This window comes from Ipomoea nil, unplaced genomic scaffold, assembly GCF_001879475.1.
Source record: "Ipomoea nil cultivar Tokyo-kokei standard unplaced genomic scaffold, Asagao_1.1 scaffold1562, whole genome shotgun sequence".
In the NCBI taxonomy this organism is placed as follows: domain Eukaryota; kingdom Viridiplantae; phylum Streptophyta; class Magnoliopsida; order Solanales; family Convolvulaceae; genus Ipomoea; species Ipomoea nil.
Genome location: NW_017617990.1, coordinates 1,426,273 through 1,440,475, shown reverse-complemented (window position 1 = coordinate 1,440,475; position 14,203 = coordinate 1,426,273). Strand labels below are relative to the sequence as shown.

The following is a 14,203-nucleotide window of genomic DNA, read 5'->3' as shown; positions in this document are numbered from 1 at the left end:
ATAATCGCATAACAGAAAATTCATAATCGCATAACAGAAAATTCATAATCTGATAACAGAAAATTCATAATCTCATAACTGAAAATTCATAATCTTATAACAGAAAATTCATAATCTCATGGTTCCAAATTGAATGTGTAGGCATGGTTCCAAAGTGAATGTGCAGGCATGGATTTTCATAATTTATGAATGTCCGTGATTTCGGACGGGAATGTGTAGGCATGGTTCCAAAGTGAATGTGCAGGCATGAATTCATAATTTATGAATGTCCGAAATCATTGTTCACCTCAAATTAAAGTGAAACCGCAAAATGTGAAAATGAAGAAGAAAAGTCACGCAATTAATTAAGAAAAAAAAAAAAGATAACGGTGTACTAACACCGTTGGAACCGTGTTCACCACGAATGGTGAACACGGTTCCATGGCATAACGCTACTAAATTGCCGGTGAAAGCTGAAGAAGCCCAAAATACTAAAATAGACTCCATTATTTTTTAAAATTATAATCCAGGTCTGGCCATATGGGCCAGACCCGGCCCATATTCTATAATTCATCATCTTCTTCATCTTCATGTTAACCAGAAGCCCTAGCTGCTGATGAGACCAGCGAATCGCTGGCGTCATCTGAAGGAGAGGAAGGCAGCCGCAACGCCGTCGGAGTTCCCTGCTCGTCGCCGCCGCACCTCGTCGCGACACCAGGTTCGCCGCAGGCATTATTGACCGTGAAACAGAAGTAGCAACGGCGACTAGAAAAGAGGAGCAGCACCAACCCAACTTCGCCAACGTCGCCTGGAGAAGAAGAGGAAGCAGTGACAACCGGAAACCCAGCCTCGCCTCGCCTCGCCATCTCTCCTGGTGCAACACCAGCTCCGTTGCCATGTCCAGCGTCCAACGACACCACCCACCTCCGCCATCGAACGGAGACTGTAACCGGCGAACAAATCCGGCGATTTTCCGGCGAACAAATAGCAATGCAGTAGGTCTATTGTTTTAATTTCGAAATTATTTTCTTTATATTTCGAAAACAATTTATAAATTTTTTTTCCAAAATTTTTCTGGAAAAAAAAAGACATGTATATATATATATATATATATATATATATATATATATATGCATATATGAAATCAATATATATATATGTACATACATGATACATACTGTAAAAGCAAAGCACAAAAAATATATGTATATGTATATATATATGCATATATGAAATCAATATATATATATATGTACATACATGAAAAAAAATATATATATATATATACATATTAAATATTAAAAAAGAATTGTAAATCTATGTTGATGCCAAAATTGGAACACTTGACCTCATTATTACCAAATATTTGTTCTACCATCTAATCTAACTCACTTTGTGTTAACATTTTATAGTTTTTTTATACTAATACTAAAACATGTACTATATATACATATATACATACAAATACTATATATGGGGTGGGGGTGGGGTGAGGGGGAGCAGACGCCCCCCCTTTGGCTCCGTCCCTGTGTATGCCTTTAATAGAATAAATGTATTCAGGTTGCATACATATACAGCTTGCCAAAATTATTCTTAGTTTCAGTAGAATTAGAAATTCATTCACTTTGAAACATACATGTCAAATTACATAATTATATCCCAACTGAATAGATATATTTTTACGTGTATAATTTAAAGAATTAAAACATATACAGAAATTTAATGTATATGAAACTTAACTTGAATATTGTTTTAGGCAAAACAATCAACCAGACAGAGATTATAAGGGATTATAAGGGATTCACTACTACAGAAAAAGGATTTAACGTCGCTATTATAACGTCGATTTTTCGAAAAACCGACGTTAAATATTTAAATTTAATTTTTATTTTTTAAAAAATACATATGGCGTCGGCTTTTTGGTAAATCCGACGCCGTATCTGTAATATAAAAAAATATATATATTATACGGCGTCGACTATTTATAAAGCCAACACCGTATATCAAATAAAAAAAAATTAAAAATAAATATAGTATACGGCATCGGCTAGTATAAAGCCAACGCCGTATACTCGAATTAAATATATATATATATATATATATAGTATACGGCGTCGGCTACGTATATAGCCGACGCCGTATACTCGTATTAAAAAAAAAATTAAAAAAAAATATATAGTATACAGCGTCGGCTACGTATATTGCCGACGCCGTATACTCGTATTAAAAAAATAAAAAAATATATATAGTATACGGCGTCGGCTACGTATATTGTCGACGCCGTATAATAATTTCATTTAATACATAAAATAAAATACACAGATCAGACGATCGAAGCTCATTTCAACGTAAACCCTCATCTTCTCATCATCTCATCGCCGAAACGCCACCAAAACCCTCCACCACCGCCACCGTAGACAGATCCGATCTCTCCACGCTTGCCTGTCGCCGTTCGCCGCTCGCCGCTCGACGTTCGCCGCTTGCCGCTGCCGATCGTTGCCTCGCCGCTCGCCCGCGCTGCCACGCCGCCGGACGCCCGACGTCGTCGATCGAGGCATATACGGCAGGTACGTATATATATATATATATATATATATATATATATATATATATATATATATATATATATATATATATATATATATATATATATATATATATATATATATATATATATATATATATATATATATAATTATTCTTTTGTATTTTTTGAATTTTGAATTTTATAATTATTGTGTATATTTCGAAATTTTAGGAATAATTGTGTATATATTTTTGATTTTATAAGTTATTGGGTAAATTATGAATTGTTGTGTGTATATTTCGAAATTTTATGAATTATTGGGAATTTTATGTTTAACTATATACCATTTCAAGAAATATTATTGATACATACCGTAAATGATACATGTCGTATGGGTGCACTAATATTAACTAAACATTGTGTTTGCAAAGTAAGGATTTAGTGTTTATCAGCTCATGAGCTCAACCCTCCTTCTGAGTACCATAAAGTCAGAAATGAGTAAACAATTGAATATCTATTATTTTGTTTATTGTCAGCCAATTCTATTATTTTACTGAAAGGTGCTTAGTGTTGATGTTAATGTAGGATGATATTTCTATTCCATTTACTTTTATGGCATTGATAGGAGAGCTAGAGGAATAGACATAGCTATTTTTGCTTTAAACTGCTACAGAAAAAGAATGAAATGAAGGAACACACACCCACACAAATCATTTTACTTAAATTCATGATATGGTTATTCAATTCATGAATAGTATCTAATGAATGTAAAGAAGTATTATTGTTATGTTTGGCAATAAATTTCTAAATGATACATACTGTAATATATTGTATTTGATACACTATAAAATATTGGGTATCACATACCATTGAATGGTTGCCATATAGAGGTTGCGATTACTTAGGCTAAAATTAGCCTATAATTTATATTGCTACTTCGAAAATATTTGATTGGTTTATTTTTTGTTAGGCGTCAATCCGGTTTGACTAAGTTCAGTCCTTGCTGCGCTCCTCCTCCAATGTTCTCCGCCAGTCTCGGGTACGCAATTTGTCTATTGTGTTTAGCAAGATTCAATTCACATTGTGTTTGACATGTTCTTTGGTTAGTTAGGATGTATAAGAAAGCATCTAGAATTGACAAATGATTATTATTATTTTACCTAAATTGGCTTGTACGTGATGAATAAATGCTCCTTGTTTGCGTCCATTAAATGCTACTTGTTTGCATTATGTAAATGCTAAAATTATTGTAGTTGTTGTAGCAGTTATTATTATCGAAATTTGTTAAAATAGTGTTAACAAATGTTTAATTAGAGTTATTATTATCTAGATTGGCTTGTACGTGATGGATAAAAGTTGGATGATAGCTAATCGACTTAGTACGGAATACGAAGATGGAGTTAGAAAATTTTTAGACTTTGCAAAGAGTAACCTTCCGAATAGTAATAACAGGTGGTTGTGTCCTTGTAAGAAATGTTGTAATCAAAAAAAGTTAGGTGAAGAGGACATATATGATGATGATCTAATCGGTAATGGGATTAATCCATATTATACACAATGGATTTGGCACGGTGAACGCGATGTGTCTACGACATCTAATGTGTATGTTGACAATGAAGATAATGAGTCTGAAGATCGGTTGGATGAAATGTTTCGCGATATTGGAGAAGAGTTTACCAATCGGTCAAATGAGTTAGATGAATTATTGAATGATTCAAAACAACCGTTATGGCCGGGGTGTAGTAAATATTCCCGATTAGCTACTATATTAAAATTATTCAACTTGAAAGCTGGGAATGGGTGGAGCGACAAGAGCTTTACTGCGTTACTTGAAATAGTAAAGGACATGCTTCCAGATGGTAATGAACTTCCCAATAGTACGTATGATGCCAAAAAGATTTTGTGTCCAATGGGTATGGGATATACAACGATACATGCTTGCCCTAACGATTGCATATTGTTTAGGAATGATTACAAAGACTTACATGCATGTCCAATATGTGGGGCATCTCGTTATAAAACAAGCGAGAATGTTGCTGGTAAAGTACGTTTGAAAAGGCCACCAGCTAAAGTTTTGTGGTATCTCCCAATTCTTCCAAGATTTAAGCGTCTGTTTGCAAATCCAAGTGATGCGAAGAACTTAACATGGCATGCAGATCAAAGGATTTCTGATGGCAAGCTTCGACACCCGGCTGATTCTTCTCAATGGATAACATTTGATAATGCATTTCCTGAATTTGGTCACGAGGCGAGAAATCTTAGACTTGGACTTTGTACTGATGGTATTAACCCCCACGGGAATCTAAGTAGCAAGCATAGCTCGTGGCCAGTTATGTTGATAATTTATAATCTACCCCCTTGGTTGTGTATGAAACGAAAATACATATTATTATGTTTGATGATTTCTGGGCCAAAACAACCAGGTCATGATATAGATGTTTATTTGGCGCCTTTAATTGATGACTTGAAGCAATTATGGGATGAAGGTGTGTTAGTGTTTGACGCATACCGAAAGGAGACTTTTAAGTTGCATGCAATGCTTTTTTGCACAATCAATGACTTTCCAGCGTATGGAAATCTGTCTGGATATAGTGTCAAAGGTCATAAGACATGCCCCATATGTGAAGATAATACATGTTATCATCAACTTGTTCATGGTAGAAAGACGGTATATATGGGGCATCGGAGATTTCTTGATAAATTTCACCCTTATCGAAAATTAAAAAAGGCATTCAATGGGGTGCAAGACTATACAGATGCTCCACAACCATTGACTGGGAATCAAGTATATGAACGAGTTGAATGCCTTCAAGTTACTTTTGGTAAGACTCAGAAGCTTAAATCTCAAAGAGGAAAGAGATCAAAATCTACAAATGAGAAGAGTCCGTGGAAAAAGAAATCTATATTCTTTGATCTTCCATATTGGAAGACACTAGATGTGAGACATAGTATTGATGTGATGCATGTGGAGAAAAATGTATGTGATAGTCTGGTTGGAACTCTTTTAGACAAAGGTAAGTCTAAAGATGGACTCAATGCTAGATTGGATTTGGTTGAAATGTGTATACGACCTACATTAGCACCACGTTCCGAGGGTAAGAAAACATATTTGCCTCCCGCTGCTCATACTTTATCAAGAAAGAAGAAAATAAGTTTTTGTGAGTGTTTACGTGGAGTAAAGGTACCACAGTGGTATTCATCAAATATCAGTAGACTTGTTAATATGCAAGATTTAAAGTTGGTGGGGTTGAAGTCTCATGATTGTCATGTCTTAATGCAACAACTATTGCCAGTGGCTGTTAGAGACATATTGCCTAAAAAGTTGAGATACACCATCATAAGACTTTGTTTCTTTTTCAATGCAATTTGTGGAAAAGTTATTGATCCAGACAAATTAGATGAATTGCAAAATGAAATTATTGTTACACTGTGTCAGCTAGAGATGCACTTTCCACCTTCATTTTTTGATATCATGGTTCATTTGCTTGTGCATTTGGTTAGAGAGATCAAACATTGCGGTCCAGCTTATTTGAGGTGGATGTACCCATTTGAAAGGTGCATGAAAGTATTAAAAGGTTATGTTAGGAACCGATATAGGCCGGAAGCATCTATTGTTGAAAGCTATGTTGCTGAGGAGGTTACTGAGTTTTGTACTGAATATTTGGCAGGAGTTGAGTCTATTGGAGTTTCTAAGAATCGGCATGAAGGAAGAATTACTGGAAAGGGTACTCGAGGAGTCAAAGTGAATGTTATGCCTCGTGAAGATGTTGAGCAGGCACACTTGTACATCTTGCATAATACAAGTGAAGTCGAACCGTATTTAGATGAACACAAGGCGTTGATTATGGAGCAAAATCCAAGAAGGACAGACATGTGGATTGTGGGTGAACATAATCGAACTTTTATTAGTTGGTTCAAAAATAAAGTTCTTAAAGAGAATAATGTTTCTGAAACTGTTTCATGGTTAGCACATGGTCCTGGTTTGGATGTTTTATGTCATAATGGATATGACATTAATGGGTTTTCTTTTTATACAAAAGCTCAAGATGAAAAGAGCACTATGCAAAACAGTGGAGTTACTTTGGTTGCAAATTCAATGCATTTCAGTAGTTTGAAAGATCCAAATCCCGTGTTTGCAGAGTTGTCATATTATGGTGTGATTGAAGAAATATGGGAAGTTGATTATGTTTCTTTTAGGGTCCCGGTGTTTCGATGTAGATGGGTAGATAATAAACATGGTGTAAAAGTTGATGAGTTAGGATTTACCCTTGTAGATTTTAATCGGGAAGGACACAAAAATGAGCAGTTCATAATGGCATCCCAAGCAAAACAAGTCTTTTATATTAGTGATCCTTGTGACAAAAAATGGTCCATTGTTCTTCATGGAAAGAGACAAATTGTTGTAGATGAGAATGAAGATGTTAGTTTCGATATTGAGGAAATACCACCATTTTCGTCAAGTTTATTGCCTCCCGTTATTGATAATGAGATAGATGAAGTGCATGCATCACGAGATGATCATCGTGAAGGGATATGGGAGAATTGATTTATTATATATGTAATGCTTTAATTAGGTATTTATTTTGTTTTTATATTTTCTTATTCTAATATTTCTATATATATTCTAATAATTTTTCTTTCTAAACAGGCGTATGGATTCCACAGATGATGGTGGTACTACAGAAGGTACTCATAATACTCAAAGTAGTACTCAAACTACAAAGAAGAGGGGTGCCACTCGTATGCAAAAAATCATTAGGCAACGTAATGCTTTTGGGAAACTACAAGTTGAGCTTGATGGATTCGAGCCTGTCTACGGGAAAGCTGGCAATGAATTTAAAAGTTATGTTGGATTAGTGGCACGAATCAATACTCCTATAACAATAAAAGAATGGTCGGATATCCCAGAAGATACTAAAGCTACTATTTGGAAAGAAATCCTGGTAAGATAGATTTAGATTTATTTAAAAAGTTAATATAATTACATTTCTTACTAATAAATAATCTTGTTTTGTAGAGTACTTTTGATATTCCCGACACCATTGATATGAAGAGACATTGGTTAAGCTATGTGGGTGATAGGTGGAAAGATTTTAAAACAAAATTGGTGAACAAGTATATATATGGTATTTATGCAGGCCAGAACCCTTGTACTTATAATTACATTTATTACTAATAAATAATCTTGTTTTCTTACTAGTATATATACGGTTGCTATGCAGGTCAGAACCCTTGTCAAACATACGACTTCATTGAACAAGAGACATGGAATGAGTTTTATCAGTCGCATACGGGTGAATCATATGAGGTATCATTATTATTCTATCAATATTTTGAACAAGGGATATGAAATTTATCATATGATTAATATTTGGTATGTATGTAGGCAACAAGGAAAAAATATCAAGACATACAAGCTAAGAATATTCATCCACATCTTTTAGCTCGAGGTGGTTATAAAAGGTTGGAGAAGATGATGATGGACGAGAAGTTGAAAGAACAACAAGCATTAGCTGATGCAGATCCGTCGTATACAATGAGTCCTCCAAGTCCCATACGTAGAGTCGAAAAATGGAAGAAAGCAAGAATGGACAAGTCAGGAAATTATCGCACTGATTCAACTAGAGTGGTGGCGGAAAAAATTGTAAGTACATATCTTGTCATTTACTACAGTAATAGTAATTATTATTATTGAATAATTTTTATATATGTTAGGATGCTCTTGAGTTGCAAATTTCTCAAGGAGAATTTATTGAGGATGGAAGAAAGGATTCATTGACTGTTGCGTTGGGTACCGATGAGCATTGTGGACGTGTTAGAGCCATGGGAAGAGGACATGGCATCAAAAGTGTTTTTGGCCATGCAAAACGTCGCCAAAAGACTCCTGAAGATGTTCAACAACTGGTTGATGCTGCTGTTGGTGCTGCCGTTGGTGCTGCTGTTGCAGAAGCGTTAGAAAAACAAAAGCAGGAAAATATTTCTGAATGGGAGGAATTTGGTCAACGTATAACAGAGCAATTTGAGGCAAAAATAGCTAGTATGATGTTGCAATTTAGTGCTATGCAGACTCCTTTACAGCCAAAGCAGGTGACAACCGTATGTGTGGATGCTGTGCCACCACCTCCCAGTGACAAAGCTAGTTCCCCAGACCCTTTTAGTAATTTACCGGCTGTAAGTATTCGTTTATAGTTATCTTATTATTATTTATCAATAAAATTTTATATGATTTTTAATTAAAAATTATTGTAGTTAGGGGCACGATGTCAATTGTTTTTAGAAGATCCAATTAGACGTCCAGTGGCATATGGGACAACTTACAGTGGTAGACAAGTTCATGGGGTTGTACTGGATGTAAACAATGTGAAAGTGAGTATAACTGATGTTGGTGATCCAACTGCACATGTACCATTCCCCACCGGTGAGGTTAAGCTTGTAAGTGATGCAAGCCAACACTTTATCGTTTGGCCAAAGAAGCTGGTAGAGTTATGTACTTAAGCTAATGCGGTATGTATACTGATAATATTTCTATTTTAAAATATTAAATAATTTACTTTTTAAAACTATAATTCTTACTTGTATTATAATTCACAGTTAAAAGACAATACCATGGACAATAGTATTGCTCTAGATTCTTTGACTGCTGAGTGCAAAAAGGCTTTTACAATAGCTCGCCGTTTCGAACAGAATCTTGTGATCCATGTGGCTCGTGGTATTATGGGCGAGATTGAGTATGACTTGCACCTTGAAAGTGTGGAGATATTGCGTTTCTTAAGTATGGACACCATCGATGTTTCTCTAGTTCAGTTCTTTATAAGGTAATAATAAGTTCTTTATGATTGTTTATGCATAATAGTTTTATATTTACATTCTTGATTATTTATGTATAATTGGTTCTATTTGTGAATAGGGGTATTTACATCAATTTTGAGTTGGCATCAAAAGACACTTATGGTTTCCTAGATCCATATTGGATTCAACCAAAAATGAATAATATAGATCAGAAGAAAGGAAATCATATATAAATGCCACCATGCAGTATGGGAAGAAAAATGTGTATTTAGCCCCATACGTTCTCAAGTAAGTTTTAATTACGTTTTAAATTAAAGTGCTTACATATAATATATTTTTATATTATATTATATTTACTTATTTACGTATAACTAATAAATTACTTATTTGTAGTGAGCATTGGATGCTGATGGCGATTTGTCCTAGATTAAATGAAATTTTTTGGTTTGATTCACTTGGTCATGGGCCGCGTGAAGACATTAAACATATAATGGAAACGTATGTAAATTTATATAATGAATTAATAGTTATTATTAAACAAGTGATGCCAAATATTTATATATATTTTATGTCTTATATGAATAGGTGTATGACTGCAACAAGCATGATGAGTGGAAAGAAACAATCTCGTTCATCGAAATGGACTACATGTTTGGTAAGTACTTCTTTCACTTTGTAAAACATGCAAACTTATTGTTTTTTATTTCTATTTTAAAATAATTTTATTGTAATTCAAATGTAGTGTGCTATACAAAAAGGAAGCACCGAATGTGGTTATTATGTGATGAAATTCATGTGGGAAATTATTTCCAACAACTTAAGCAAAGGAATGGATAAGGCAAGTAATCTAATAATACATATTTCTTTTTCAAATGTTGTTTAAAATATTTAGTAGTTATTTATTATTTTTTTTTTTTTGAACTTTGTAGATTTTGGAAAGACAAGGACGATTGCCCTACAACAAACAAGAGATTGATGACGTTAGAAACAAATGGTCTAAGTTTCTTATTGATGAATGGGTTAATAAAACGTTGTTAATTTGATACTAGTTTATGTTTAAAACTACTTTGTGTTTATTGGTTTGATGTTAATTAGTAGTTTTGTTGCATTGTGTTATTTATATTAATTTTAGTTTTAGTATGTAGTTTTGTTGCATTGTGCTTAATTAGTTTCATGTTTAGTATATAGTTTGAATTAGTTGATGTTGATGCTGAATGTAACTAGCTGCACAGGTTCTGATTGCACAGCGCAGGTTGGGCTAGAGCATAAAACCTTTTCTGTATAAAAAAAATAAATAGATACGACGTCGGCTATTGGTTTCATTATTAAATATAATGTTACGACGTCGGCTAATTGGCAATTAGCCGACGTCGTATAATTTTTTAAAAAAAAAAATAAATTAAATACATACGGCGTCGGCTATTGGTCATAGCCGACGTCGTATATATATTAATAAATAAAAAATAATGATACGACGTCGGCTTATTGCCAATTAGCCGACGTCGTATCATTTAAAAAAAAAAATTAAATGCATACGGCGTCGGCTATTTGGCGGAGCCGACGCCGTATGTATTTAATTTTTTTAATATAATTATACGACGTCGGCTAATAGCCAATTAGCCGACGTCGTATCATTTTAAAAAAAAATAAAAAAAAAATACGACGTCGGTTAAATAACCGACGTCGTTTATTTTCTTACAACGTCGATTTAGTCGACGTCGTAGGATAGCCGAGGTTAAATGGGGTCATTTTGCCGAGGTTAAAGCTATATTCTGTAGTAGTGATTATAAGGGATCTGATACCAAATTTTAGATACAAATAATCTAACTATACTGAACAATAATATACGAGAGATCTGACCTCGTATAAGAGCGGAATCGTAGACCCTAGATGGTGTATTAGTGTCTACTGAGCAGTATGAGTACCGTATCTGAATGTGCTAACATCAATCATCCTGTATCCCATCAATTCAGGATTATATTAGGCACAGAGTTTGGTGGATTAACAACTTCTAGTTATTCAGTCCAGCCAGACCACTTAATAAGTCTAGTCCACTTGCACCACTTAATTAAGGCCCTAATATATAATATATAATATATATTATTAGGGAAAATCTTACATGGAACACTTCAATTCCCACCTCCCCCCAACCCCCCAACAAAACCCATTAACTTGCATTTTCCCAACAAAGGAGGTCTTGCCGGAGTCGCCGGTGGCTTTGTTTTTTATTTATTTATTATTATATATATAATATCTATTTTAATAAATAAATAAATAAATAAAATTTATAAAAAAAAAAACAGAAATAAAAGTATTTTAAAAAAACATGTGTCAAACATAGGAAGATTTAACCTGTTAAACAAGTCATTTTAAACTCAATTGAACAAGTTTACAAGTTTAGAACATCTAAATGAAATTTTATTTTAATTAAGGGACCTAATTGCATTATTCGGTTGACTTGGTGGGCTAATTTGACTTTTTTCCTAGAGTAATTAGCTTTGATAAGTCAGATGGCCCATTACCAAAATTTAAGAAAATGCCGGGCCATCTCATGGGAATTTTGGGGCTTGAGGATATTTTGAAGTTTTGTCCTTGTGTATTCTCATGCAAAGTATATTATGGACCAAGATTCTTTTTGAATCTTAATTCAAAATAATATTCAAATTATGCATCTATAATAAATTGAAAGTACATAATATATTAATTATAATTGATACGTAATTTGTTAATTAAAAGTACATAATATATCTATTGTATCTACATATGGGGTGTATGAAAAATGACTTATTAGTCAAAGTATAGCTTGTTTGATCAACTTTAGTTGTTTGACTAGTAAAACACCTAATATGAGTGTTTGGTAGAACGAATTTTTAACTTAGTTTATTAATGTTAATAAGCTGAAAATGAAAAAACTATTTTGAATAACTTATTGAAATTTCATTTTAAAAGTTTAATTTACCTGTGATAATGGTTGGTCATTGTAGTATTTATATTTATTTAAATTTAAGTTTTCTTTACATTATCAGAACAATTATATATATATATATATATATATATATATATATATATATATATATATATGAAATTATATTTTTAATATTGAATTATTATTAACTATATAGTATTTATTCATAATTGTAATATTAATAATAAAAGATAATAGTTAAAAAATAATTAATAATAATAATAATAATAATAATAATAATAATAATAATAATAATAATAATAATAATAATAATAATAATAACACAAAGATAACAATAAACAATATATTTATGTTATTATAGGTCATTTTATATTTTATATGTAATCAGCTAAAAGTAAAGAATTAATTTACTAGACATCTTTCTATAACCAACTAATATTATCAGTTGCTCAAAATTAGCTAACACAATTAGCTATAAACTATCAACAATCAGTTAATTGCAAAACACCAAATCTAGATAGGCCCACCATAATATAACACAATCATTATTGTGTGAACCATAAATAAAAAAAAAATACATTATTTATGTACATAAAGTATACTCCATATTATTTAAGTACTGAATGCACATTATTTTGTATATATACTACCAAAAAATATCTATTCAGTACAAAAATATTGTAATGTTAATATACTTTTTTTGTATAATATACATTTATAATATATATTTTAATATATTAAAGATCCACATAATAATTTGCCAATCACAATTGGGTCTCTTCCCATCACTTATTTGCTTTAATTTTCCTTGATCTTTTGTTTGAATCTGTTTGTTGGTTCTATCCAACCTTGATTCTCTCTTGCTATCTTTTATTAAATTCAAGTGAGAAGGCAATGAAGGAAACTTCTTGGTGAATTCCAACTTGGCAACTTACAAGGTGGGATCATCAAACTTTTAATATAGTACAATCAAATTGCAAATATGAACATGTCATCACTCACCAGTCAATATACTAAAAACAAAATGAAAATGAAAATGCACAAATTACGGAGACTCAAGTGGTTGAGCTTCAGCAAACATTCATATTATCTACATGATTTAAAGAGTTAATATCATATGAAATCTTTCGAGTATAGTGATTTTGTTAAGTTTAGTCCTAAATTTTTACATTGACCATTTGTGGCTCTTTGACTTTTAAATTTAACTATTCGTGGTCCATGTTAACTATTCATGGTCCTTCAACTATTAAATTTTAACCAATCATGATCCTTTCAAGAGGACCACGACTAGTTAAATTTCAAAACTTGAAGGACCATGGATGGTTACTTGGACCACGAATAGTTAAATTTGAAAGTCGAAGGACCGCAGATGGACAATTTAAAAGTTTAAGACTGAACGTGACAAAATCATTATACTCAAAGGACCTCATATAGTATTAACTCAAATTGAACTTCGAACTTATACATTTTATTTTAGAAATTGAAATTTCAAAAATAAAATTCTCACACCAACTAAGAAACAGTCAAGGAAAACAATATAAAATTTTTTTTTTCTGTAAATTAAATAGACTGTCTTTGATTATCCTGCAAATATAATACAATTTAATTTAAAATGTTTAACTAATAATTTAAAACATATTTGTAATTAAATTTATTATTTAAAAAATATAAATCATATTGTTTAGTGACGAGAAAAATTGTGTACACGTGACAAATTAATAAACCATGTCTTGTGACCCTAAGCGACAACAAAAAATCACAATGAGTTAAGTCAGCTTAGGTTGATTATAGATGATCATCTCAAACCAAGGAGGTCTTAAACGACACCAGCCTAAGTTGCCTATAATGGCAAATCAAACTTATAGCATTATGGTTATCAAATTAAATAATTTGACCAATTTGATTGAGTTGTTTAAAAAAAAAAAAAAACTTTTCTTTTCTCAAAATGCTGAATCACCAACCCCAAAGGCTCGATAGATCAT

At 32.5% G+C, this 14,203-nt stretch overlaps 1 protein-coding gene and 1 long non-coding RNA gene across 3 annotated transcripts; both read left to right on the top strand.

Moving 5' to 3' along the window:
* The first annotated feature begins 539 nt into the window (after positions 1-539).
* On the top strand, positions 540-9,726 carry LOC109189702. 2 transcript variants are annotated; one of them, XM_019340314.1, is made up of 12 exons: positions 540-974; positions 2,302-2,546; positions 3,477-3,545; positions 7,155-7,449; positions 7,524-7,632; positions 7,729-7,814; positions 7,893-8,150; positions 8,222-8,677; positions 8,756-9,010; positions 9,098-9,321; positions 9,414-9,583; positions 9,689-9,726. In XM_019340314.1, the coding sequence occupies exons 3-9, from the start codon at positions 3,526-3,528 to the stop codon at positions 8,999-9,001; spliced, it is 1,470 nt and encodes a 489-aa protein (XP_019195859.1). In that variant the 5' UTR covers positions 540-974; positions 2,302-2,546; positions 3,477-3,525; the 3' UTR covers positions 9,002-9,010; positions 9,098-9,321; positions 9,414-9,583; positions 9,689-9,726. The 2 variants fall into 2 exon arrangements, with proteins under 2 accessions (XP_019195859.1, XP_019195860.1); XM_019340315.1 differs by lacking the exon at positions 540-974 and having other exon boundaries at positions 2,247-2,546.
* A 31-nt stretch (positions 9,727-9,757) lies between these two features.
* Positions 9,758-10,076, top strand: LOC109189757. The gene is made up of 3 exons (XR_002055627.1): positions 9,758-9,793; positions 9,881-9,950; positions 10,038-10,076. It is a non-coding gene; the product is annotated as an uncharacterized LOC109189757 (long non-coding RNA).
* The last annotated feature ends 4,127 nt before the right edge of the window (positions 10,077-14,203 follow it).

Excerpts from the sequence above, each read along its gene's own strand:
- LOC109189702 (XM_019340314.1), top strand. The coding sequence starts at position 3,526 with ATGTTCTCCGCCAGTCTCGG. Across the intron at positions 3,546-7,154 it reads ATGTTCTCCGCCAGTCTCGG|GCGTATGGATTCCACAGATG; the intron begins GTACGCAATTTG and ends CTTTCTAAACAG. Across the intron at positions 8,678-8,755 it reads CTTTTAGTAATTTACCGGCT|TTAGGGGCACGATGTCAATT; the intron begins GTAAGTATTCGT and ends AAATTATTGTAG.